This window comes from Pipra filicauda, unplaced genomic scaffold, assembly GCF_003945595.2.
Source record: "Pipra filicauda isolate LSUMZ 115617 unplaced genomic scaffold, ASM394559v2 scaffold398_size834171_pilon, whole genome shotgun sequence".
NCBI lineage: Eukaryota > Metazoa > Chordata > Aves > Passeriformes > Pipridae > Pipra > Pipra filicauda.
This window is the reverse complement of record NW_024104529.1, coordinates 497,368-525,198: the sequence shown is the minus strand read 5'-3', so window position 1 is coordinate 525,198 and position 27,831 is coordinate 497,368. Positions and strand designations below refer to the sequence as shown.

Below are 27,831 nucleotides of genomic sequence, written 5' to 3'. Positions count from 1 at the left end.
AAGGAAAGCAACACCATCTCTCCCCACGATATGTATTAAAATACTGCAAAAAGTGGGTGGTTTTCTCCCTGAATCCACAGTAGAAATGCAGTCACACAGAAAACTAAAATCAGCCTCATTCTCAGAATCGCAGAAAATAGAACCAAAGAGGACCTAAAGAAGTCATTCTCACAACTCCCCGCCTTGAAGGACATTCCAAAATTAATCTCTGTGTAGATATGCCATGGGACTCTAGGTTACAGAATGGCTGACTAAATCAACTAGACTTTTAGAAAAAGCTATTTATATGCAAATATTTTAGTAATAACTTTAGCAATAAAAGAAAGTACTACACAGACCATTTTAGGATCCACGTATGATATGAAATATACACACATGTTCTAAAATATATATATATATTCATTCTTAAAGCAATGTAGAGCAAAACCAAACCAGGGCCTGACTCATCTATCACACATGCCTTCATGTTGGCATGACTTCTAACACACAGCTGATGGGTTGAGCAGATCCCTGAGGTCTAGCACTGGAATTGCTACAAGTTTCACTTACCACAATTTTAACCAAAAACCGACTTAAATCACATTACATTTCTCTAGGTAAAAGGAGGAAGACAGACACAAACAAAATTAAAAAAAAAAAAAAAAAAAAAAGCCAAAAAACCCCCACACAGACAAAACCCACACAGCCTTATAATACACAGAAAGGCACCTGATAATATTGTTAGTAGCAATTATCTATAGCATCCTAGCTGTACTTAAACAATAAATTTTAAAAATACAAGAATTGCTGGCATTCAACCTATCAAGTCACTAAAATTACATGTGCAGTTGTAAATTATTAAGAGTGTGCAAAACTACACAGTTTTGCATAAAGTGCTAAATGTACCCCCAGTTTGCACCTATTAGAATTATATAAATTTATTAAGCTTGGCAACATGATGCAAGATGATGATGTTTAGGATGTATCCTATCTAACCTCACCTTTCCTTTTCCTTTCCCACCATCATCCACTGTCCTTGAAACTGTACATTTAAAAATTACACACAGGCCTTTTCAGGAATTGTAGCTCAGAAAAGTATTTCAAGTATATCTATCTTTCCTTGTAAACTCGGGGACACTATGGGTTCCATTTTCACACGCTCCAAATACTCACAACTTCCACTGATTCAACTGGAGTTGTAATTATTTCTGTCTGTTCAGTACCTCTGGCAAAAGGCTGCTTCCTGTTACTCATTTAACCCCACTTTGAGGAGTGCTGAAATTCATACCATAACTTGTCCAGATTTAAATCTAAACAATAAGCAATTACAGAAGAGCAGAGTAATACTTTATCCCATCACCTGGGCTCAGAAAACCAAGTCCTACTGTATCTATCCAAACATACTCATATGTGAACCATACACAGGTCTGTAACACTTGACACACTGAAATTCAAGTTATCAGAGTACAGCAGTTTGTCTTGCAGGCATTGTGCAATGCACTCAGAAGTAGACAACAGGTCTCTTCTTTACTCTGTATTTCAGGGATCCATATCGTATCTGAGGGGAGAAATGAAATCACAACTTAACAAGGAGTTGAGTCACATCAGGCAGAAATATTATTTACCTCTCCACTAATCCAATTTAGCAAATGTCTTTAAATGTGCTTTGGACACTCCACAGTTTCATTCAGAGAAGCTACCTATGAATGAATAAGATGCAGTTTCAACAGAATTGGACCAGAAGAGTAAGTCTCAAATGTTTTCCTGGAATTACCCATAAACTTTTATGAGACTCCACAGAGCTTTATCCTGAAGTATCTTTAGATTTTGTGGCACATAGAAATATAAAGCACTTCTCTTTGTGGAGCACAAAGAGTCAAAGTAGGCCATATGTCTATGGGAACTAACAAATTCTGAATCTTCTTTAATCCACTGAGCAGCAGATGCTGAAGTGTGCGTGACATGCAGGTGACAATATCACTCTCTGTAGCCCTTTCGAGGTGAGCAGTTCCTGGAATTTGGGCTTGGTGGTGCCAGAATCAGCATTACAAGCACAGAGTGTACTTCATCTCTTCTCCCTTGTTCCTCTCTCAAGTTCATTTCATTCATGTATTGCCCCTGAACACTCCAAAGCACAAAAGCTCCAGGCTTAGATATTATCGCATACTTCCTCCTCCATTTAGCATTCTACAACCCAGTTATCATTGATAACTCCTCCAAGATTAAGAATAAAAATAAATTTCTGCACTGTTAAGAACAACAAGGTACACTGGACAACCAAACTCAGCAGTTCACCAGGATCATACTTGCCTCTTTACGGCCTTTAGTTTTCACAGATTTCATGCTCTGAGTTCTTCGAAGGCCTCTCTGAGCAAACATTTCATCCTCTGAATGTGTCCCCTCCATCTCCTCATCTGTTTTATCATCTCCAGCATTTTTTTCCAGTGGTGTTTTGTAACCTTTTAAAAAATTTTTTTCTGAAAGTGTTTAATAAGTAGTAGATGTAACTTTTAGATTTCTAAGAAAGCCATGAGTTTCATCTTTAGCACACAGCATTTACTCTTTTAAACTATATTGTCAGTGTACCAGGTATTTCAAAACAGGGAATATGCCAGGAGCTTCTTACTTCTAATTCTGCCATTCGTAAGGAATGGGCCACTTGATTCCATAGGTGTGTAATGCCGTGGTTCCTTATCTGTCAAAACCAAAACCCTAAGTCTGCCTCCATCTTCTGCTTTAAACTGAACTGCAAAAACCCCAGTGGTCATCCTAAAGAGTACTTCAGGTTTTTGGACACAATCCACGTGAGAAGGAAGTTAGACTAGATAAATCTTTAAAGGTCCTTTTCAGTCCAAACCATTCCATAACTCTGATTAATAGGATCTTTCTTCGTGCTCACATCCCTCTCTGGATATTTAAAACCAAACCTCCTTTCAGCTGAGTAACACGCCAAAGTACTGATAAGCGTTGTTTACATCCTGCAAAAACAGGACCAAGGTTACTACCCCAAAACGCTCACTAGAGGGCACAAACTGCTTAAAAACACGTCTGGAAAAGCTCCTTGGGGTCCAACAGCCCTGAATCCCCATCACAGCCCTGGCACAAAGCCTCCAAATCCAGACTGGTTCCTTCCCCCCACCAAACTCTCCTTCTGTAAGGCCATTCCAGAACCTACGGGCTGTAACACTCAGGAACACCTTTTAGACTCCAAACCAAACTTTACTAATGACCAGCATACATTTCATCTTAAGCCAATATTTTGTTTCTGTTTAACTAGATTATTTTCCTCAATTCTCCTTTTTTCCTGAAATTGCGATCACATTCACCTACTCCACAGCTACTTCAGGCAGATTTACCTCTTCTGCCATTCCAGAGGGAACACATCTCTGCTTCCAATAGTTTCAACTCATCTTGTTCAATAATATGGAAGATTTGAATTGTATCTGTCACTCCATTTCTGACCAGAGATGTTTGCAGTGACACCGATACTTCTTTGTCTCTATTTGTAGCACCTTTTCTGATGAATCCCCATCACCTCTGCCCTTTTCACAGCAAGCACACTGACAGCTCAGCCCTCCTAAGAACAATGTCCTACAACTAGGTCTTTCCAACCAATTTGCACAAAACTCCCAGCACAATGGCAAAAAATCAACATCCTGCTAAGCACAACAAAATATTGCTATGCAGTTTCCCTAAATGCATCTGTGGTATGGTCTTCTTTTAAAATTCTAATGCTGAAGAAAATTCAAAGATAACATGAGAGGTGTGTCCTAGATTTGGGTCCAGGAGCAGAAGCAATTAAGTTCAACCAGCTCATAGAAAGCTTTCTGATATTTGAAATTGAATCTCACAATAAGTGACTATTTATACAGTATAACTTAAGCATTTTTTTTTTCTTTAAGTTTGTAGAGCATTTCCAAGCTATTTCAGATGGACAACTAATGTTCCCTGACTGAGAAACAGCCCCTACACAAGAGCTGCAGGGACATCATTCCTAATGCAGCCAGGAATTCATCAAGAGCTTTCTCTCCAGCCAGGAGACCTGGTCCATACACTGCCCTGCATAGGTGGGATGTGCAGTTCAGCTTAGAGCCATTCAGCTGGACATCTATTCCTCAGAAACAACACAGCTATCATGTGATTCCTGGAATTCCTTGTACTCCACAAGCACCACCCCTCTCAGAAAGGGAAGGATGAGAAGAAATAACAGGCTCAAGTGAAAAGAAAAAGACCAGACCTACTTCTTCTGTGGGAAATATCAACTCCTTTACTTGTAGCCCCGTCATTTCAAAAGGTGCAGTTGTCAGTCTTCCACCTAAACCTTCCTTCAAGCATCACAGGCTCGAGAGCAAAGTGATGAAGACAACAATACATGTAATATAATAGTACAATAATATCTCTGAACAAAACCATATATTGGTCCCCACACAGTGTCTTCTGAGTGTTGATATGACAACTCAATGCCTTCATTACTCCTATCATCATCAGCAACTTAACATTTTGATCTGTCATTACACACCCAGGGAATTGCCATTAATTTTCCCTTTTTATTTATTGAGCTTCCATATATTTCCATGTTTAACTTCTTGTACGCCTGTCACAGAAACACCACTTACGTATTTTTTTACTTCCAATTAAGTTTTACTTTGGCAAGGAATTCTTGTTGCCAACTGGCAAAGACAGGAGTAATGAGTACAGAATGACTACACTGAGAGTGGCTGGGGAAAAAAAATTCAGGAAGGGTTTCTCAACTGCTGTATTTTGATCACATCTACTCTGTTTCAGTGGAATTCTTTGAGGCCTTTTCCATTTAGAGATGGGGTAAATTTATTTCTGCTTTTCCACTTGTGTCTCAGGTCAATTGTTCTTTTAGCTAGAAAAAAAACAGATACATACCTGAAGATTCACTTGTAGAGGCTCTGGTTTTCTTTTTTGCTTCTGGTAAGGTCTGATAGGGCTGCCCCACAGGCTCATCTCCTTGTATAGTGGTCAGGTCGTGCATACTGAAACTCCTCAGCTTCTCAGTTATTGCACCTTGGCTCTGAAATACAACAACAGAATCCCCGAAAACACAGCAGAGGTTTAACTTTGCTGCTCAGCTCGGGTTAAGATATTTAAGCCCATGCTTCCTTGCTGCACTACAAAACACAGAACATACACATGCACATACACACTTGCTTTAAGGTGTTGCTTTTACCCAGGCTTAACTATAGGTTGCTCTTATTTGGCAAAGTTACACATGAACTGGCAGTTCCATCACAAATGCCTCATTCCACTCCTTTAACCTGAGCAAATAAGGGTTCCTTGGGTGAGAGGAAGTGTTTGAAAAGAAACACACAGAGATGTTCCATTCACTTCAAAAATGGCATTTCTCTAGCAGTTCTGGGTAGCAGGACAGAGTTTAAACATTTCCATTTTAAAAAGCATGGACGAAGAGCATTTTCTGCTATTTTATATTTTTACCATCCAAAAATTTGAATATGCATAAGAAAGGAAAAAAGTGTTAAAAATATGTTCTGTATCATAACTCAAAGAACTGAGAAAGAGGCAGCTGTAGTTGACAGAAACTTCAAATCACAAACACCAGAGGTCCTGCCTGGACTCCAGGTTAGCAGGTCCTCCTACTAGTCCAGCTTTACTGACATAGTACCAACCCAAAATCGAATGCTACATAGGAGAATAGTTGATCACATGTGAACATTAGAACTCCTTCTCCAACTGCCCTTACATCTCTACTATATGGGACATACAGAAAGTTCCCTGTTGGAAAGAAGGGTCATCAAGCAGCTCTTTTGTCTTACATCAGATGTTATTATTAAAGCATTTAAGATTAATTTATTGCATAAGCAACTAAAAGAGCAAGCACACAAGAACAAGGACTCAAAGTCACGTTAAAATAACACTTAATTCTCCCCCTCTGTAGCATGAGGCAAAAAAATCACCATTTCAGGGGAAGGTTGACAAACCTGTGCACGAATTCCACTTCAAGCAAGAGCTCAAGACTTTGTTTCATTCTTGCAAATGAAGCTTTTAAGTAAAAGCTTTATGTTAGCTAGCAGCAGCAGAAATCTGGATACAATTCCACACACCTTTCTCTGCAACAGCACAAGGCAGTTCTTGCACCACTGGCCACAGCCATTTGTTCCCACTCTGATGACAACAACTGTTTGCAGATGGTAAACCAGCACACTGAATTATTCCACATTAAAAACAGCCATGTAAAGTGAAGAGACAGTGGAGTTAAACCCCTTAAGCTTGCACAGCTACCAAAGGGTGGCGGTGAAAGTGGCTGAAACCTAATATTCATTTTCTAGTGACTAGTCATTAGTACAGCATATAAAACTAGGACAGTGTGCTACTCAAGCAAGAAGAACCTATTATAATTTTTACACCACTATTCATACATGGACACTGAACAATAACAAAGAAAAGGTTTCTTGTGGGAGAAGTAGAAGCCTTAACTTTTCCAGCTCTTCCTACATACTTGTAGGATGGCTCACAGTTCTCAAAAACATGGGTACAGCTTGCCTTTGAGTTAAAATGGACTATGGACACTGTACAGTCTCTGTGTAAAAGACTGTAGAAATTCTAAAGTCGATTTTATCCCCCAAAATGGTTTATTTAAGGCAGGTCTCCTAAGATTCCTCCTAAGGCAGGAGAAATCCTACCCTTTCACTACTCCACTTCTTCTGGAGAGAACTGGAGGGAGAACAGCTTACAGTATCTGCTACAACACAGGACTTGATCATTCTGTGTCCACTGCTTGAAGAGAAGCAACAGGACATGAGTTTCAGTCCCTGAGCACCAATGAACACGTAAAATAGGCCCAGCTGGTTCTCAGCAGAATCCACACAAATTCAGCACAACTCCCCTCGCCAAGTGTGAACAGAGTCTGCTATAAAACAGTGACAGAAGCTGGTTTTGGCCAGAAGCAGAAGTGTGGAAAGACACACTTGCATAACAGTTCCCCAGCAAGTTCATTCATCATATGATATACTACAAAAAGACATTTGGAAATTGGATAGGATAACGAAATTAAGCCTATAACAACTACCATGCTAAGGAGAATTCACATTACAAGCCTGTATTTCTTATTCCACTGTAGATAGAGCAGTAGATCCAAGCTGGAAACGTTCAGCCTTATTTTCCAGTGCAGCTTTTGGACAGAAAATTTTGTTTTTCAAAGGGGAAAAAAAGTCAACTGTGTGCCATAAAATAACACTGTACCCTTAACCAAACTGCATGCTTGAGCTAGAGCTCCTGTGGAGCACTGCCTAGTTCAGGGAGGACCTAAGGAGTCATACAATGGGCCCTTCATTCCAAAAGTACTTGCCAAGATGGAAAGTTTTACTCAAGTTACACACAGCAAACATTAAGAAGTTTGAAAGGATATATACCCAAACAAGAGATGCAGCACATATGCCCCAGAGTCACAGTGGGAATGGGGCTGCACAAGCACTGCTGTGCAGGACAGTCACCATCACATTGTGTTAATCCTATGCAGGTGCTCCCTACAGTGCCCCCAGTCTCCATCCCAGCCCTCAGAAGATCCAGTCTAGCCAAAGGAAGACTGGTTTCTACTTCGCTACACTGCCTAGACTATCTGAAGGACAAATTTCAAGGTGTTTTGTGTGGGTGTGCACATCACTGTGCTCACAGTGCATTTAGGACTTAAGAAGACCCTTCCACCTCCATGCCCAAAAGCAGCAGACAAATTGCTTTCTGCTGAAACAAAGCACTCTGTGAGGATCTGGATTACTATCAGCTCAGGATGAAAGTCTAGCTGAAAAATATTAAATTCCTTCCTACAGCAGGAAATGTGAGATTAAATACCTGCTGTTGCAGGAAATGTGAGAGCAACATTCACATTTAGAATAATAATGCTTTAAGAGCTTCAATACCTGGATTGAAAGTTCATAGTTATTAGGGACTGCTGGAAAGCAACATGTTTGCCCAAAAAACAGCAGGCAAAGCTGAAGGGGGATCTCCTGCTTCCAGTGCCGTGCCATGGACATGGCAGCAGCCATCACCTCTCCCCAGGCACCCACACTCCAAGGTGCTGCTCAGGAGAAGGTGGCAGAGCAGTCACCTGGCCTGTGGTGGTGGCCCAGTCTGTCAGCAGTTGCTCCCAGTAAGGAATACATACATCAGGCTGCATCCAGCCCAGAGGCTGCCAACTAACTTAGAGCACAAAGGATTGAGACACACACATTTACAATCACAGAACAACTTCAGTGCTCAAATTTCTATGTCAGCAAATGTTTTAGATGGAGACTGAAGTCTGTTGCCTTAAACAAAATTCAAGTCTTAAAGAATCATTTTGCTTTATTATTCAATAGCATTTTGTGAAATATATTAAACGCTTTCCAGAGTCCACATTCATTACCAGTGACCAATGTGAAACATTAATTAAAGCTGCAATACACTTCCAATACAATTTTTTTAATAAATGTATCCTACTTAAGGGCCTCCTTTCGAGACTACTCAGCCTCTAGCAAGCTATTAGCATTCAGTCTCATCCACTGCCCCTCATATATGCGGTGCCATTCTCTGTTCTGTTATTGAGTGTGTCATTTTATAGTCTATATGCTTAACCCAGGGAAGTTGCTGTAAACAAACACACACACAGTGTCTGCCTCAGGACTCTTTTTGTTGTTTAAATTGGACTTGCAGCCCTCAGTGGCCAGGATCACAGACTAAAGCTGCTTGCCTTCCCTAGACAAGTTCTCAATGGACTCTGTGTCCACAGAGCTGCTTGGAGCTCCGTGGCTGCAGTACCCACATTCCCAGCTGTTCCCTCCCTGATCCGATGGGAGCTGACAGGGAATGACTGCTGTTCCCTCTCAGGCTGGAGAGGGGCTGCTGTCCCGCAAGTGACCTCTGCAGCAGGCCAGGCATCCCAGCAGGGAGGAGGGCGAAAGCAGCGCTGCTGCTCGCAGTGCTGCTGGCTGTGTGCCACAGCTGGCTGGGAGACACCTCCTGCCTCTGCTGTGCCCGGAGTGGGAACACCGGGAGCTCCCAGCAAGGCCAGGGAAGAGACAGTAGATTCAGGGTGGCTAAAAGACATTCAGAAACGCAGCCCTCAAAACATATTATCATCACTACCAACACCTCACAGATGAACACTCTTTGTGTGAGCTCAGGAAGAGGGACAGAGCAGGTCACAGCTTCATTAGCACCACACAGCTCCTTGGACTGATAAAGAAACCAGTTCTCACTGGTAGCTCAAGAAGTCAGGATTTATGGGTTGGCAAAAATTGAAACCATACAGATAACCAGCACCAAATATAAGATGTATCAGTGGAACTTAGTGTTGTGGAAATAACTACCCCAAATCCATATACTGTTGAGTTGAAAGTGCTGCAACAACTTCTATATCATTAAAGGCATCTTGTTTCCATTTCTTTCACCAATAAAAACTTCCTTTGGTACATAAAAACTCAGCATAGACTATTTCTTTCATCGCTGAGTCTCTTGATATCAGATTTTACAAAGATTTGTTTTCTGACATGCTAATTTAACACAATTTATTTTGCTAATGTATGCTATTTAGCAGGTTTTGAAGCACTAAATTTTCTATGAACAGTGGCTAACTAGTGCCAGCTAAAAATATCAGTATGAGAATGTAAGCTATAAGCCACTGCTCCTGCCAATTACATTTTGATTTAACTACAGTGGAGCAGGTTTAAATCTGTGCCAGATTTCAGCAGACTGACCTGGCTGGCTGCTCCAGCCCCCCTAACAGAGCCAACCAGCCTTTTAATGGTAATCCCCTATTCCTCTGACAGCCCTTGGAGAAAGTCACTCTTTCCCACATTTGATCTTGAAAATATTTCAGCAACTTTCCAAGCAATTTTACCACCCTCCCAGAGTCAGCATAAGCAGTTTGCTTGGATACTTCAGTGTTTCTTTTGACATAGGTTTAATCTCACACATATGTTTAAATCTCCCCCTCTCCTAAATTGGGACCTGCTACATCAGAATAAGCATGCATGCTTTAAAAAAAGTAAAAAAAAAAATAGTGATGAAAGTGTGTCCTTCCCATCAAAACCAGTCCCACTAACACAACTCCATTCCTGAAATCCTATAGCATGCTCCACCAGCTCCTGCTGAAGGGATAATCTTTTCACCTGCTGGAGGCAGCAGTCAACTCTCGGAAAAACAGGGCACAAAAACCAAGAACACATGCATTGTGTCCATTCGCTTTCCTGCAGCAGTCACGCTCAGCCCTCTGGAATGACAAACTCAAGAGGCTTAACGTGCCAAAATAAAGGTTTTTCAGAGAGTCTTCTCTTTCATACTGTTTAAAAATCATGTCTATTTTAGGTCTTTGGTATTGTGGTGGTTGTTTTGCCCAATCATCTCATCTGCACTGAACTAATTCTGTACAAATATTCATGAGCATGTTTAACAAGTTTTAACAAACAGAACAGGCATCTTGCCAGTCACAGCTGAATAGCAACGAAATCCAAACACAGATACTTTGGAAAAAGTTATTCATCATTTCAGAAGATAGTGGGAGGAGATATTTGTGTTTATTTTACAGTATTTCTGTAACACCATAAGGATTAACAAGGAAATATCCAACTATAGCCAAACATGAGGAACACACACAGAGCGTAATTATCCTTACAGGTGCACATTGTAATAAATTAGGATTTGCTGCTTGGTAAAGAATTTGCATTTTAGCATTTAGCACAGTTCTTAAACTTTTTCCCAGTAGAGCACTTAGACGGTTTGTTTAAAAAGCCTATTTTCACTCTGGATCCTTTAATTCCTTTGGAGGTGCACTCTATTTTATTCTAAATTATTTCATGTCTCAAGGCAATACTAAGAATTTGAATAACAAAAAACACCCTACAGTGATCAAATTTAATCACATTCTCAGTATTTTAAGCTCATTATGACCATATCTGAAAACAAAAAGTGATTATGCTACCACCCACATGTATCTTTAAAAGGAGAGAAAACAAATAAACAAGATATGCAGGGCTATTTTTCCAAACCTTTTTGAGATAGCATTCGAAAATGTAGTTTTCAGAAATGTCTTTGATTTATAGCACAAGAAGTTCACAAAGAAGCCCAAACATTTAATTTAAATGCTATCTGTACCTACTCAACTTTGACAGCCAGGGATCTCTACCCTGCTTTCTGTTATCTGCTAACAGAGTTCAGGTTGTCAGGGCTGTTACTGTGAACACAGCAATTTCATTTATTCCCAGGAAAAAATTAATCCTGATTGCCTTAAAACTATCATTTAACTTGGACACACACCTCTTTCTCTCCATACCTTTTTTTTTAGTGTTTTGGTTTAAATTACTATTAGGTAGAATATACATTGTCTGAAGTTATACTCCTTTCAGTGGGACACAAACTGCTTGGAGTCTTAGGTTTAAGTTTGTATTTTGTTTTCCTACACCCAGAACCCTCTGAAATACAACTGAAGGTGGTAAGTTTTGTAGCAAGGTAGTAATCTGGGAACAAGGACAGGTTACTTCATGATTTATTGGAAATTACATGACAAAGCAAGTGTATGCTAAACAGCAATAGGCAAGCTTATGCTTAGTGTATTAATTTAATAATTCACTCAACAAGTTGCAAACAAGTTAATTGTGTCAAGAGAACTTTTATCCATGGTAGTAGTCTTTCATGCCTTAATTCATATGTGGAGTTACCTCAAGTTGATTGGAGAAAAACAGCAGAAAAGCCAGAAATCCTTTAAACAGTTTGTTTACCAACAAGAAAGCACAGAGACAGAAAAGAAACAATGGTCATCTTTACCAAAAAGCCTGCTCAGAAAACTGCATGGTACCTTTTGAACTAGAGTCAGCTGATCCCCATCATACAAGAAATAACTACAAGCCACCTTAAACAAATAAAGTATGACGAGTACAGTGCTACCAGCCTTTAAGTGTGTTCCAGGTTTTCAATACACCTGCAGAATTTATCTTTTTGTTTAGGAATGGCAAATCCTCAGTACAATTACACTGCTCTATATTAAGGTAAAAAGCAAATAATGCAAGCAGAAAGTTACCTTTACAGCTGCTGTCACTGCAGCAGTTGCTGCCAAATTCAACCCTTGCCTTCCAAAATTCACCATGGTCTCATAACCTCTTTCTTTGGCTTGCACGATGTACTCATCAATCTCCTAAAAGCAAAACACATTTACATTTCAGAAGGCTGTTCATAAGAGAGAAATGTTACCCCACAGTATTATTTTTCCATCAGTAAAGGAAGACAAAAGAAGTGTTTAAGAAAATACTTTATGGGATAGTTACTCTTGTCTTTGTATACCAGTGCTTCATTCACTACAACTCTCTCATTTAAAAAGGATTATACCTGGTCAAACAAGAAGAAAAAACAGATCACTTTTGTCTAGTTCAGAAATGTTGCAGCTACACAGCAAGTTCCTTACAGAGAATAAGTTTAACTTGTTGGACAAAAGTTTTTCAAGAAATAACATGAAATCAGAGCTCCTTAGAGAGGTAGAGCCAGCTCACAAAGAACTTCCAAAGCCAGAGCTTTGGCATAGTTAAGTACCAAGGACAATAGCCATGGCATTTATCCCCAGCTGTGATTAAGTGCCTGGAGTTGGAGATCAAGGCTGCAAGGTACTTCCCAACATCTCACAGGGAAACATCCCTTTAGTTTCCCAAGTTGCAAACAGTTTATAGCTCCAACTTCAGAAGGTCAAGATGGCCTTACTGTTGGTATCAGTGGCCATCGTGTCAGCAACCTGCTTTGCCTAATAAAGGCCAAGCCTAGCACTGACCTTCAGGAATGCTGTTCCTGGACTGTGAGGTTTTTCCCAGGGGCAGTCTTCACACCTCTGCTAATTGCTCTTTCCACACATCCAACCAGGATGCTGAAGAAGAGCTAAGCAGAGCCCTGGCCCTGTCAGACTCCGGCTAAAGCTAAACGTCCTCCAGCTATTTTCTATTTGGGCATTTACTGTTGCAGACAAGTCTTCCTTTAAACCTCAGTAAAAAGTCTCTCCTCTTATCCTGTCAGTTTGCCCACCAGAATGCCCTTGATGTCAGTCACCTGGTAAGTGTCATTACTGGGTTATGCCAGAACAAATTTGTTTGTGCTTCTGCATTGAGGACACTGCACATGTTCCTGCAGGAGAGAGTCAAACTGCATCACTTCCACTCAGCTAGGCTCCTCAAAGGGCACCAAGTGGAGCAGGGAACACCAGGCTCTCTGATGTCACCAGAAAGCAGGACATTGTCTGCTCAGGCACAGTCATGTGCACTCAGCTCTGCCAGTCCAAGTCGTGCTGCCTGCACTGCCTGGCAAACCAGTAACGCTGCTCTGCTTTCACTGCGTGTCCAGCAACAGCATTTCAGCATATGGCATGTCCATATTAGACACTAAAAATCTGACAAGTTATTTCTTACCCTTTCTTTAGAAGAAAGCAGTGGGTGGAGAAATTTTCTGTAGATTAAACTTGCCCCTCTGGTATATGGGGAAAGGAGCCAGATAACGAAAGCTATCTTCAGTTCATAGTACAGTGGAAACCTACAGACAAGTTAAAGGTTGCACAAAATCAACAACTGCAGTAAGAGAATGCACAGTAATCAATCATCACAAAGACATCTTTCCCAAAATCACAATTACATATTAGAATACAGGATTCTTCACATACAAGAAGTTACATTAGACAAAAATTAAATGAGTTAGATTTATGGATTTAATTTTTTTAATTGACTATTGTAATTTAAGAAATGAAAACAGTTAATATCCTTGCTTTGCATTACACATTCCTGCACAGAGAAATTCCAGCCCATCCTTTTAAGAGTTCCATTCCCCTATTCAGTTTCTATAGCCAAGGTGGAAGTATTACAGTCCCCACTGTGACAGAGCAGCAAACTTCAAACAGATGCTGCTGACCACATGCACTGAGACCTTTGCCTGAAAAAAGGGCTATCAAAAAGCACAACTTCTGTACACAAAATGAATCATTACAAATCCAAGAACATCCGAAACAAATACAGTTCCTTCCAGAGTTCATAAACAGCAGGCTCTTACCAAGAGACTGTTAGGTCTGTTATTGTTTCAGTGACTGTGTACAGAGCAAACACAATCCAATACATCATCCAGCGAACCTGAAAATGAAAAAAACACACCATCTCCAGTAGGAATTCTGATTTCACCTTTACGCAGAACACACTACACACTGTAAAGTCTGTTCAGAGCTGCCGAAGCAAGACATTCAACAGTATCTCAGTCTGCATAAACCAGGTTTCAAGTGAAGTTACAGGAAGGTCCTGGAGGATTTCTGTTCCTAAGTAGAACTGGTGGCAGCTGCACCAAGCTCACTGGTTCACCAGGGTCACCACCTCACCTAGGCTGGCTTCACAGAATTGATTCTGTCTCTGCAAAGCTTTAGTGGTAAGGAAAAAAACACTGCAAAGAGTTGGTAGATTATCCTAAGCACGAAGTTCAATTCCCACTGTAGCTCTACAGGACATTTCATTCTCTTCCCCACTCACCCATGAGTTGATACACCACACCCCAAAGTCAGCATTGGTGAGGCAGCCCTTGCTTTCACCTCACAACAATGTGTGTTATTCAGCCACACATTGCCATTCATTTATCTGTGCCCCGCTTAACACCAAGGCAAGGCAGCAAAAAAGCATTTTCATGGTAATTTAATTCTATTTATATGCTGAGAACCACAAAATTCTTTTTAATAAAGAAGCTCAGGTAAGAATGTTAATGCTTCAGAGGCTTACAGCTGTTCACATCTTTTTGTTTGTTTTAAGGTTTACGCTACATATCAGTGCTTTGGTATCAGACAACGTTCTCAAAATACAGGGTTTAGTTCTGTTTTATAACAGTTCACTAAATCTCTCATGTTTCTTGGGCATTTGTTCAAATTTGGTCATCTAAGTTGATTACATCTTTCAGAATAAATACTATAGGAGCATTTGTCTTCTCCAAGATATCAGCTGCCCAATTCAATGTATTTCCAAAGTGGGTCAGTGCAAACCAACCACTGGTTAGTTGTACTAACTGAACATGCACATGTTCTTTACATTCCAGTCCTACCTATGCTAGAAAAAACCCCAAACAAACAAGACAAAAGCAAAACAAAATAAAAACCAAACAAAAAACAAACAAAGCCCAAACCAAACCGACTCTAACCCACTACAATTACTAGAGACTAGTTTGAGTCCTAAATTCATAGTACTCTCTTTCAAAAGGAGGAATATATATACTTTCTTACAGAGGACATGACTCAGATTTAATTTTCACTTTTAAAACACTTTTTTTGAAGTGAACTTAAATAAGTGCTCAAAACCTAATGATACACTGCTGCCTTCTTCAGAGCTGTGCATTATGGTTTAAAACCACTTCCTTTGTCAGAACTTGAGACCCATTTATCTTAAATGCTTTCCTGCATTTCAATTTGAAAAGAAACTCAGTCATGTGATGACATTCTTCACTTCAGTCTCTCAGAGGATTTAGATATTTCAAGCTTGAATAAACTAAGACAAACCTACACAACAGCTGAAGTCACTGCTGACAGGCCATGTGATATTTAGACTGGTGACCCTTCCATGAACCACAGTCAACACCTCAATAAAAATAAAATTAAATCTCACCTTGCCCCATCAACCTAAGCATAATGCAATGCAATTTTTTAAGATGCCATGCAAGACTGATTTTTTTTCCAATATATTTTATTCATGCTATTCTTTTTTTAATCAACATCTAATTGTTCAATTAGGAAAACAGTGAAAGTGGAATTTCTCTTGGACTGCTAGGAACAGCTAGAAATGCTCTGCAGAAGGGCATTTGAGATCTGCCAGGAGCCCTGCTGAGGTCTGGGCCAATATTCTATAAAAAACAAATCATATTCAAGTACAACTAATGCATCAGGTACCAAGGTATCCTCGATAAACAAACCTGAGTGACTCGAAGTGGTTTTCATACCAGGGAAAGAAAAACAAACATGAAAAACTGAAGGTCAGATTTTACACCACCCAGAAGACTATCATCTACTTAATTCTCAAAGACGAAGTTACAGAAGCTTAGAATGAGTTTTGCTTTTCATGTTAAAAGGGTGATTACAGATTTGTTTTGTTGAAGGGTTTTTTTCTGCCATCTGAGTGCTAAGCTCATCTTTGTTGGCTCTGGCTGAAGCACATTCTTTCAAGTCAGGATTTTGAAGCCAGGATTTAAGAAGGCTGGTCTGTTCAGCCTTCTAAACTACATTTCAGACGCCTATTACAAGTGCTTTGGTGTAATACAGTGAAAAAACTTCAAGTATCTTAGTCAACCTCATTAAATCAGAGTAATTACAAGAACAAATAAATCTCCTCAAAGGCACAGATCCTTATTTGTAACATTGAGTCCATAAGCCTTTTAAATTACCACAATCAGCACAACACTTTTTTCTCCTACAAATAATCTTTGAACAGTTTGCTGTAGCATGATCTACTCAAGTCGAGATGTCTGTTCTTTGTTTGTTTGTTTTCACTGGTAGAAGCAGTGACTGAGTGAAAAAAAAAAAATAGCACTGTTACAAAGCTCTTATAATCCAGCAACAAACACAGATGGCTCCTGAGCCACAGGTAACCCTGGAAAGGAAGTGTTCTTGGGCCATGATGTGACTGGCAGCAGACCTGTGCCATTTGGAAGGCTGCACACTCTCTGCGAAAGAAAATGACCCAGTTGGGAAAATGGAGAACCATGGATCATCCCTAAGACCTATTTGGACACTTGACCCCACCAGCAATGGAGAGGTAATTCCCTGAGAGCCAGTGGCATTCCCTGCTAATGAAAAAGTCACTGTGATGGGTCTCATTCATCTCAGCCCAATGAACATTTTGTATGCAAGTGTAACAACTGAGATGAGCAAGAAAATCTCAGTATTCTACAAATATTACTGTTCTTTTTCTAGAAAATATATTGCAAGAGGCAATGGTAACCTTTTAAATTAAAAATTTCCTTTATTTGAGTAGGAAACTGGTATCCCCTACTTAGCCTGTGGATCCCTTTTGAAGGAGCAGGAAGGAAAAGCAGATTATAAATTCTTTGCATTACAGATTGTCCTGACAGGGTAAAGTAAGCATGAGATGAAGGGAATTCTTTTCTTAGTTTTGGTGATTTTTTTCCTCCCATAAACTTAGCTCTGGCAGGCACCAACTCTAGCTGCACAAATAAGTTCTAATCAGCTTTTACACAGAATATGATGTCCACTCTGGAGCCCTGATGGAGTGACCAGACATTAAGACATTCAAGGGGAGGAACAACACCTACTGCATTCTACTACTCCAACCAAGTACAAACTGGAGACATCACACACCCAGACAGCAGCCTCAGGTCACAGCTGAGCCAGGGGAACTTCTGGCTCTGCCCACCCTGAGTCAGGCAGCCCAGGGAAAGACAAGAGCCAGGACAGAACACAGGTTGGCTGCAGAAATCAAGTCAGGCTGCCTCTTAAAAGAGGGAAGGAACTCAGTGACCAAAGCTCCTTGTAACTGCAAATGGGTAACATTCTTGTGGTTCTCATCACTGCTCACACTGACAGATAATTAATTTAATAGCTTAATTCAAAACTATAATTGTGTTTTTTCTCCATCTTTCTCTTCTGTCTGTTCTACTGTTCTCCACACGACCTTAACCAAGTCTTTTTTCCTTCCCTGGTTATATTTTTTCTCCTCTTTGAGGAACAACAGATTAAGGAGAGCTACCCTTTTCTCAGGTAGGTTTCTGAATTCTCTGTTGAGCTCCACACAATGGCAAACTGCTGTAACTCTTTTAGTGGTCACTGAGAATCAATTTGTTGTTCCTTATACTTCATGCAGAATTAGGAAACTTTAATTCTACCCCATGCCCAAAAGTGCATTACTTTGGGCATTTGGCCAAACTGCAGCCAAGACTTTAAGGTTTATGTTAAAAATCCTCAAATCCTCCTAAAAATATCCATATACAGCATAGTGTGTTGGACATGTTTCAGCATGTGAAACTGTGAAGAGTCTGAGACACCTTAACTTTAGCCCTCCAAACAAAAATCACAGGATTGCCACTAGGTTCACACAGGTGTTGCATCACACACTAAGATCAGTCAAGCTTTCAAATGATTTATTGCACTATATAATGAAAATATCACAGATGTATGTCAGCAGAGGCATGTGATTAAACAGTTAAAAGGAATGAGACTTACATATTCCTTCACATTTTTTGTCTTCACAGCTTTGTATGAGTAATATGCAGGATACAGCATCCCAAACACCAGCCTATTGTAAAACAGAGAGAGTTTTCAGGATCTGTTATACTGTAGGTGACAAAACAGTGACAATACACCATTAGAGTAATGCAGCCAACTTGATTAAAAAATCCTGTTATCTAGCTTGAAAAAAAAAAAACCCAAACCCCACTGTGTTATAGGTTCTTTGGAGGAAGTTCCATGATAAGCAAAACTGGAACAACATGAACAGAAAAGGCTGCATGCCCTCAAGAGAAACTGTTTTGTAAGACCTTCGATAATAGATAATGTAAAACCAGTTCCTGTTCTGGTTCAGCTACAAGTAAAACCAGTCCTGCAGTTTGTCCACACCAAAAGTCTCTTTCCACATTGGCAGTGCTATCACATTTGTGATGAAGCATTTGAAAGAGAAACCATTTGTCTCTCATTTTTACAGATTTTTCATCTATACTTTTCCACTCACTGGACTGTCAGGTAGCATCGCTTCGATTAAAAAAAAAAAAAAAAAGAAGTTGTATTTTTAAGTTTAAACAGCAATTTATCCTCTGAATGTGTCACCCTTAAAAAAACAGTATATAAACATGAACTGGGACAAAACAGAACTTGGAGAATACTTCTTCAGAAACAACTGATCTTCAAGCACAAAGCTTATTATAGTAACAGTAAGATGGTCATAAAGCTAAAGATGACCTTAAGTTACATGAGAACACTAGCACAAGACAAGCACAATAAAGGTAGCCGGTTTTTCCCATCTAGTAAATCTTGGTGTTACTTAATAGTTGTCAAATCAGGAGTTCAAAAAGCCCCTGTCTTAGTAGTCACTTTTTCTTTTAAAGAATTCTTGTAGAAGTCACTTAAAAACCAAGGAACAGATACCACATATCATTACTGTTCAGCACTGCTGCGACATGAAAGTGTTGGAAAAACTGCCACTTGAACGCTACAAGTGGGCAGATAGGATTGAAACGAAACATCAGCACATTTAGCCAGTAATAATAGGAAGCAGTGAAGTTTTTATCTCCTTCCAGCCAGGGCTGACCTTGAAAGTGTGGCAGGATGCTGCTGCCAACTGGCACTGCTACCTCCTTCTCAAGGGAAAGTCCTCGAACCTTAGTTAAAGCTACCAGGCAATTTTACAGCAGAAAAGCCAACTTGTCAACAGTGAGCGTAGCTGAAGGTCAGCAAATTGGCTTTTACCCTCAATCTATACACGACAGATCAGAGCACTGGCAAAAGAGAGCTCCCTGCAGCTGACCGGGGCAGAAACACAGAGTTAACAGCCCACCGTGCTCCACTCATTTTCCTGTTTGCATCCCTACCTTCTAACATCTCAAAGCTGTCAGCAACACCTACTCTACACATTAGAAGCACACCCATCCTCTGGTATTTCAACAGTAACTGCACAACACACTTCAAGGATGTGCCCAATTACTCCGTGGCTTTTCAAATTTAAAAGCTTGAGTTGTTATTTTTAAAAGGGCTGTTTATTTCACACTTGACATCAGCACACAGATAAAAACAAAGCCAGTTTCCACAGAGGGAAAGAGATTTCAGCCGAGTAGGATGTTGTCTACTTTATTTTACTAGTAGGTATATGGATAATCCTGTTTACCAATGTAATTTCACTGCCAGTTGTAAGCCCAGCTATTTCAGTTTTTCATCTGGACTTAGCAACTAACATTCCTTTTTTGGTACAGCCACTTCCTCTACAGGCCTTTTCCCTCATTTAAAGAGAAACGTTTCTCAAATATACCAGGAGATCAAAATCGAAATACAAAGAAAAAAAATGTATCAAAGAGCCTTTAAATCTGAATGAAACGATGTTATTTGTGTATCCATATAGCTGTATTTTTTAAAAAACATAACCCACTGCCTGTATTGTCACATAATCTATGGGCTCACAGTTTTAAAAGCTTTAAAGTGAACAACTCCTTGAAAAGTTCATTTCTGAAGCAAAGCAACTGAGTTTGCATCTGACTGATAACAGAAAAATCAGGCACCTAAAAGACCTAAAAGAAACCAAGACACAAATGAAAGCCACCAAGTCACTCAAAAGGACTACTTGGCATCCAGACTCCCAGAACACTAACCCATTAAACCAACAGTGCATTTAAGGCTTCGGTCTGTTCACATTGCCAAAGAACTGCCCAAAGCAAGGAATAGTGTTTGGCACTTTATTCTTTCATTCCTCTGAAATGCAAAAAGAGAACAGTCCTGGCCCTTGCCTAATAGTAAAAGCAATCCAGGAAACTCGTTGAGTATCATATACTTTGGAGACAATGCCATTCACTGAGCTCCCTTTCCTTACCAAGTGTGATAACAGAGATGACACCCATTTGCCCACCCACTGACAGACTGAAGATATTGGCACAGATACAGAGCCAGACACTTGCTAATGTGTGCAGCCACATTTTGCTTCGAGATGAACTATCATTACTATTCCATGTATGGCTTAGCAAGTTTAGTCAAAGCAAGATTTCATTTTAAGGGAAGTTTGCTAATGGCAACTAAATAGCAGAACAAAAATCTAGAGAACAAACACTTGAATCTTTGGCTGTTCTTGGCTGTAAAAAGGCAGATATGGCCACAGCCTTAACAACACGTCCACTGAGATTTCAGTTGGCACACACTGGGAAAGGAAAAGCATTTTTGCTTAGACTGTGCGCTACTCATGCACTTCTAAGCCACTCCCATCAAAGATAAACAGTTCGAATTATTTTTCTCCTTTTTTTGGCTACCAAGTGGTAAGGCTAACCAGTTTTGCACTAAACTGTAAATCCTGTGCATCTCTGTGGTACCCTCACGCTCAAAATAAGGTGTAAGGAGTACCTGTAAGAATCCTATTCGGGGTGAAAAAAAACCCCAAAAAAATAAATGTGGTTAGTTCTCGCCAGTTACCATCACAAGCAATTATTAATTCAGCTGGGGGAGAAAAATTCATTTATTGCCAATCAAATCAGAGTAGGATAATGAGAAATAACAGTAAATCTTAATCATCTTCCCTCCACCACCACCATCCCTTCTTCCCAGGCTCAACTTCACTTCAAATTCTCTACCTCCTCCCCCACCAGCAGCATAGGGTAAGGGGAGTGGGGATTACAGTCAGTACATCATAGTTGGACTCTGCTACTCCTTCCTCCTCAGGGGGAAGACTCCTCACATTCTTCCCCTGTTCCAGCATGGGGTCCCTCCCACAGGTAATAATCCTCCATGAACTGCTCCAGCGTGTGCCTTTGCCACAGGCTGCAGTTCTTCACAAACTGCCCCAGCGTGGAACCCTTCCACGGGGTGCAATCCTTCAGGAACAGGCTGCTCCAGTGTGGGATCCCTGCAGGATCACAAGTCCTGCCAGCAAACCTGCTACAGCGCAGGCTCCTCTCTCCACAGGGCCACAGCTCCTTCCAGAACCCTGACCCAGCAAAGGCTTTCCATGGAGTCACAGCCTCCTCTGAGCATCCACCTGCTCCAGCATGGGGTCCTCCAAGGGCTGCAGGTGGATCTCTGCCCCACCATGAACTTCCATGGGCTCCAGGGACACAGCTGCCTCACCATGGTCTTCATTCACCACAGGCTGCAGGGGAATCTGTTCCAGCATCTGGAGCACCTCCTCCTACTCCTCCCACTGACCCTGTTGTCTGCAGAGTTCTTTCCTTCACATATTCTCACTATTTTGTCTGCTGTTGTGCAGTTTGCTTCATCTTCTGAAATCTGTTATCCCAGAAGTGCTACCACTGTCACTGATGGGCACAGCCTTGGCCGGCAGTGGGTCCATCTTGGAGCTGGCCGGCATTGGCTCCATCAGAGATGGGGGAAGCTTCCAGCAGCTTCTCACAGAAGCCACCCCTGTAACTCCTCTGCTACCAAAACCATGCCACACAAACCCAAGACACTGCCAAAAAAGCAAGGCCTTCAAGCCATGCCTTGCCAACTTCCCCCCCCAGCGTTCCAACTGGGTCGTAAGTTCCAGACTAAACTGCCTCCGTTTTCACATGTCCACACAAACAAAAGTTCACCCTGGCCTTTTTGTCCTGAATGTTTTTTTTGAAAAGCACTACACTAGAAAAAGTCTTTCTGTCCAGTACCTGACAGAATTTAGCTCCATTCTGCCATTCAGTTACACAATACCAACCACAACAATCTACAGCACAAGGCTATGTATTCGAGTAATAACAAAGACTACACTGTGACCAAAATGTTAGTCTGCTACAGGGACAGGGGAGCGTGAGGATAAGCTCCTGAACCCCACACCAAATTTAGCCTTCTTTTTCTTCCACCTTGGGCAAGGGGCAGGGGAGAAAAAAAAAATTCACATGAATCCTATTAAAAGAACACATCTGCTAACAGTACTCAGCAATTCCTTCAGCAGATTACAGTTACCAAAAGGCAGGAATGCAATCAGAAATAGGTCTGTTAAAATCCTCACAGCATTCTTATATAGAGAGTAGCACCAAAAGCCAAAGGAAAAAAGTCTTAACACTTAAAGAATAGACCCAGAAGCACTGACAGATCTGAATAAAGCACATTCTTGAGCAGAGCAAGGCAGCTATTAATTTCCACCTTAGAAAGCTGGAATTCTCCAAAGCAACTGCCAGATTCTTCCAAAGCACAACATAACCAACAGCAATGCAATTACTCAGGGAGTCAGAAATCACCTTAAAGTTTTAAGGGGAAAAGTTACATCCCTCCCAATCCAGCTAAAAAGTGGGACTTTTCTATGCCAGGAACATTTATTTAATAGGCCCTAAATATAATAATTGTGAGCCGTCTGATAGGAGACAATCAAACCTGTCTACCGATGCAGAGCTCCAGGCTCCGTTATGTGTATCCTATCCACTCATGTTTATGGAATATTTATTGACTTACCCCAAATTAGGGAACCTGTTGCCAGATACTCTTCAGGTTGTCTCAACATGGAAACAGCCCTGTTTGAACCTTGAAAGAAGTCTACAAAGAGCACAACAAAAAACTCGGAAAAAATTGTCTTCTGTGAGGGATGTTCTCACTGGAATCTGTGTGGAACTGCTGACGGACTTACAGGCAAGACACAGCAGTAACACTGATCACTTACTCACAGGGGCTCACCAGGCTTCTCTCAGAGAAAACAAGATTTAGATGCCAAAAGAACATTCAAAGTTTTAACCCATTTTGTACACAGAGAAATTTTTTTTGCATCCAACATGAGGGTTTTCCTTTCCTGCCATTACCTAGAGCAAAATTCACCTATAAATGCATCCTCCTCAGAACCCGTTTGCTTTCTCCATACACTCAAAGAGTTGAGAGCACTGTAAACCTTCATAGCATTTTCTAGGTTGCCTGTTTCTAATTCTAGTTGCTACTACAAAACACTACATAACACAATAAAGATCAGAGAGTGCTCTTAATTAATCATTACCTTGGTACCTAAACACACGTTAGATATGTTACCTCCTTCAACAAGAATTACCCTTGAATTTCCAACTCACAGCTTGCAGTGTAGTAGGGCAGTTCACCACTCAGCAAGATACAAACACAAGTCTCTCAAGTTCCACTGCCCAGCAACAAACCTACTGCATGTTTGCTCTAACAGCCCTCTCTCAGGGGCCTGTAGCAATCTGGAACAAGGTACTGCTAAAAAACAAGTCCTGAAGCAAAATTCAGACTGCTCTCTCTAATGAGCCAGCCTGGAAACTCTTTCACACGGACAAGCTGCATCAGTGCTCTAACACAGCTCTCCAGGCACTACTGGTACATAAATCCTGTGAATCAACTCACCTCCTGATCACATACAGATCTCACAGAGTGTAGAAGCGCTTGGGGAGAAGCTACTTACGTGCATAGGAACCTCGCTAGAAGAGTCTGTGCCTACGCCTAGAGAAGGTGCCCAAAACCTGTGTCCAGGACCAGCCAGCTTCCCTCGTGCTGCTGGACACAAACCCAATATGCCTTAGGCATATTTTAACAGAAGGACACAAGCCTGGAGATATCATCGACATGTCACTGAAAAAACAAAACAGAAGAGGAAAATCCCCACTGGCTCACAAATCCTGCTCAAAAGAGAGTCAAAATGCCCAAGAAACCCTGCAGTACAGAAAATTTCAAAAAGCTAGTACTGGAAAGCACATAGAAAACATATCATGAATAGAAATTGTTATAAAACTCTTAGTCACTTCCCTGCATGACCACCTATTCACTGCTGGATTTGAACACACATGTTTGACTGCTGCTGTAACAGAGTCCTGACAGCCCCTGTGCTCCTTCCTGTTCCTGACTCACTGACCTGACCCACGTGTGCAGAACACTCAGCAGGTGAGCTCATGTCTTCCAAACACTCACACCGAGGAACTGAAAGGAGGGATCTGTAACACCTCCACGTGAGAAAGAGCAAACACTGATTGCCTCCAACATGGAGCAACCCTTAGTATAGAACTTGAGTATTCCACTTAGCTCTTAGCTCAAGCTCAATGGCAACATTTCATCACCCCTCACACTTATTTAAACCTCAGATAAGTTATCTTCCTTCAAATCTACCTGAACCAGCCTCTGATTTCTCTGTTGCTATGACTGCTTGCCACTGGCAGCAGAGGATTTGTGGCCTCACATCAGCCAGCCGTGGTATCAGGCAGGAGCACAACTGAACACCGAGAACTAGCCAACGAATTGGGAACGACCACGGCCACTTCTCACACAGCTCTTCGGACAGCCTGGCATGACTCAGGCCTTGTACTAAACTGGGTTTTTCTTGTAATGATCAGCAAGGACTGACAGCTGGATTAGAGATGCCAGAAGAAACCATCTGACTGATTTGCTATTTTTCATTTTTTAAAAAAGGTCAAACCAAGTCTAGTTTTCAGCAGATATTTTCTGTTTTGATTTAGTACATGCACAAATAAACTTACTTACAAAGCAGGGGAGCAAAACCACAATTAAGTCCACAGGTTTTTTAGGTTTAAAGATGAAAGGTCATACCTACATGCATGTTCAAAAAACTGTCGCATAGCATAAACTCTGGTTTAGGTGATTATGCTTTAAAAGGGTTCACATAATAAAGGTAATTGGCAGAAGACAGAGAAAGACACTTATGAGCTTTCTTGTTTTCCAAAAAGTCGTTTACACTTACTGCTCCTGGAGGTACTACACCCTACACATACAGTTTTCATGAGCAACGTGATCCTCTCAGTTTAGGATACTTCTGAGAGGTCCTAAAAGACATCACTAATTTAATGCAGATGATGTGCTGAACAAGATTAACAGGAACATTACAAACCTAAAATGAGGTGTTTAATTTTGTCATGAGGTTAAGTTACATATGCACCTGACACCTAATTTCTTGGCTTCCATAAATGTAAGTAAAAAGTCACCAGCTCTCTTATTTACCTACTTACTTAGCTGTGTGACTAGTGTCCTCAGAATTGTCAATAAATGGATTTCCATTTAGATGCACACCTTATCAACTTTGCTTCTCACCCTACATCAAGTCCCCTAGAGACTTCAGAGGATTTCACAAGTTAAAATCCACAACCATGCTCTAAGGAGTATCTTCTGTCAGTATTTTTGGAGCACTGTCAACATCAAAATAACTGGCTATAGGAAACTAACATTTAAAATAGTGGTCCCAAATAAAAAAATGCTTCTGCTTGTTCCAAGGAAAACTCCATTTTTCAGCTGTCTGTACATGAAACACAAATCACACTGCACGTAACCACACATTCACATGGATGGCATTAAAAAAAAAAAAAAGTGTCCACACTGCTGTGGGTCACACTATGTAGAACATTAATCTGTGCCATTCTAGAGAGACAAGCGAAGTTCAAAACCCAAAGGCTCCTATTTAATCATGACACATCCTGGAGCCTAAGAGTGTCATCACAGATGAGCCTAAAGGTCCTGCCTCTCCCAAGGAAATGCTACAGAAACACCACAATTTGAGCAAAGTAACAAGTGGAACCACATAACACCAACTCCTGAAGTAAAAGTAAACATGTCTTATCTCTTCCACAGACAGCTGGGCGTTTTGCTTTTGATCATTTTAAGTTATTTACATCTCAATTTTTTGCCTTAAGGTCCTTGATTTTCAAACAATTCTGCTAATCTTACAATCCAGAAGTGTATTTCTGAAGCCTCTTAGAGCATTCAAAAACCAAACCTCCCCATTGTACAGAGGAAAAGGCTTCCATGAACTTTATACTTGGCAGATACTGACGAGATAAGATCTGGACTTCTCATTCCCAAGTGTTTCCTCAGTTATACTTGGTACTTAGAGAACTCTGGGAATATCCTGTTACACAACAAGTCAAGACTGACAACAAGCAGAATCTCTACCCATCTTATTCATGCAGTTGTATTAGTAACTTAATGTCAAAAATACCATGCTAAAAGCTACTTAATTTGCTCCCTTTTGACCCGCAACAATTTTTTTTTTTCTTTAGAGACCCACACATTAATATAGTAGTTTGAGGGGTAGGTTTTGCTCTCAAAAACAGATAATGCACACTGTGGTGGTTAACCAAAGATGTATTTTTGAGAGAAGAATTCTGTTAACACCAATATGCTTCACTGGTAATATATTAACAGGCTAAGAAACCAGAAGATACAAAAGAACTGTGTGCCTTTTCAGAAAGGTCATTTTCCAAATGCAAATGAAAGGTGATTTGCCCAGTCCACATTCTTCTCGTTATACAAATATAAATCCCTATTGTCTTAAGCATTGAAGGTTAACTGTTAGACAAGAAAAACTACCACTCAAAGTTCTAGAAGTAGAATAGTAAAACCAACGGTGCTTATATTGCATCTACAGCAAATTAATGACTGCCAAAGCAGTCATGTAAAATATGTATTTTGTGTTTCTGTGCATATATTGTCTTCCAAGTGAAGAGTAAGTGGTTTGCTGTTGAAAAATGTGAATAGGTCAGCTTCTAAAACAGTCTAATACTAAATATACTGCAACTGAGCTACATGCTTCAGACATAAAGAAAACCACGTGTTCTAGAACAAAATCCTGATCTGGGGGGAAAAAAAGAGATTAGCAGAAAGAAGTGAATTGTAAGAGCACAAAGGCTAAAAATTAAATTATGGGGGTTTATTATATTACAATTTAGGGTAATGTAGTGGTTTGAACCTTGTTTTCCCCAGAGGCTAACAGAAGTGGTAGACCCCAAGGGGTGGAAACCCCTGGAAGTTTTGAAATTCTGCCCAATGGGCGCTCCTGCAGAAATGTAAACATATCACAACCAGACCGGAAAAGAAGGGTTGTAGTTTTGGTTGTTGTAGGAGAGGTGGCCATGTTGTAGAGCCACGAGGTAGGGGCTCTGAGCCCCTTGGGGCCTCTGGCCCCCTCCCAGCCCCTGGCTGGGGGCTGCAGGGACCTGGAACAGCATAAAGCTGGGCTAGGTGCCTGTAGTATGCCGGGAGATGATTTCTCCATGGGCACAGAGCAGCAGCCGACGCTGACCAGAGAAACAGTGGCAGAGAGCCAGAGATAAGAACCTGAACTGAAGAAGCAGCAGAAGCAACATGCAGCACTGCAGAGGAGACTCCTGGAAGGAGAGTCGAGGAAAAGGAGAGCCAGCAGCTGAGAGCTACAGAGTTCTTGGGGGTAAGACTGATACCAGATCCCCAAAACTCCTTTGAGACCTCCTGGAAGGAGGAAGATGATG

General features: G+C 40.8%; 1 protein-coding gene across 3 annotated transcripts in view; it reads right to left on the bottom strand.

Moving 5' to 3' along the window:
* Positions 1-654: 654 nt before the first annotated feature.
* The window catches only part of REEP3 (receptor accessory protein 3), a 35,691-nt gene continuing 8,514 nt past the window's right edge, over positions 655-27,831 (bottom strand). For 2 of the 3 annotated variants that reach the window (XM_039385136.1, XM_027737299.2), the window contains exons 2-8: positions 18,158-18,230; positions 14,011-14,087; positions 13,380-13,500; positions 12,014-12,127; positions 4,876-5,020; positions 2,290-2,456; positions 655-1,537 (exon numbers count right to left, since the gene is read on the bottom strand). In XM_039385136.1, the coding sequence (XP_039241070.1) occupies positions 1,481-1,537; positions 2,290-2,456; positions 4,876-5,020; positions 12,014-12,127; positions 13,380-13,500; positions 14,011-14,087; positions 18,158-18,217 (741 nt within the window). In that variant the 5' untranslated portion in view covers positions 18,218-18,230 and the 3' untranslated portion in view covers positions 655-1,480. The remainder of the gene's footprint in view (positions 1,538-2,289; positions 2,457-4,875; positions 5,021-12,013; positions 12,128-13,379; positions 13,501-14,010; positions 14,088-18,157; positions 18,231-27,831) is intronic. The other variant, XM_027737300.2, reaches the window with a different exon arrangement.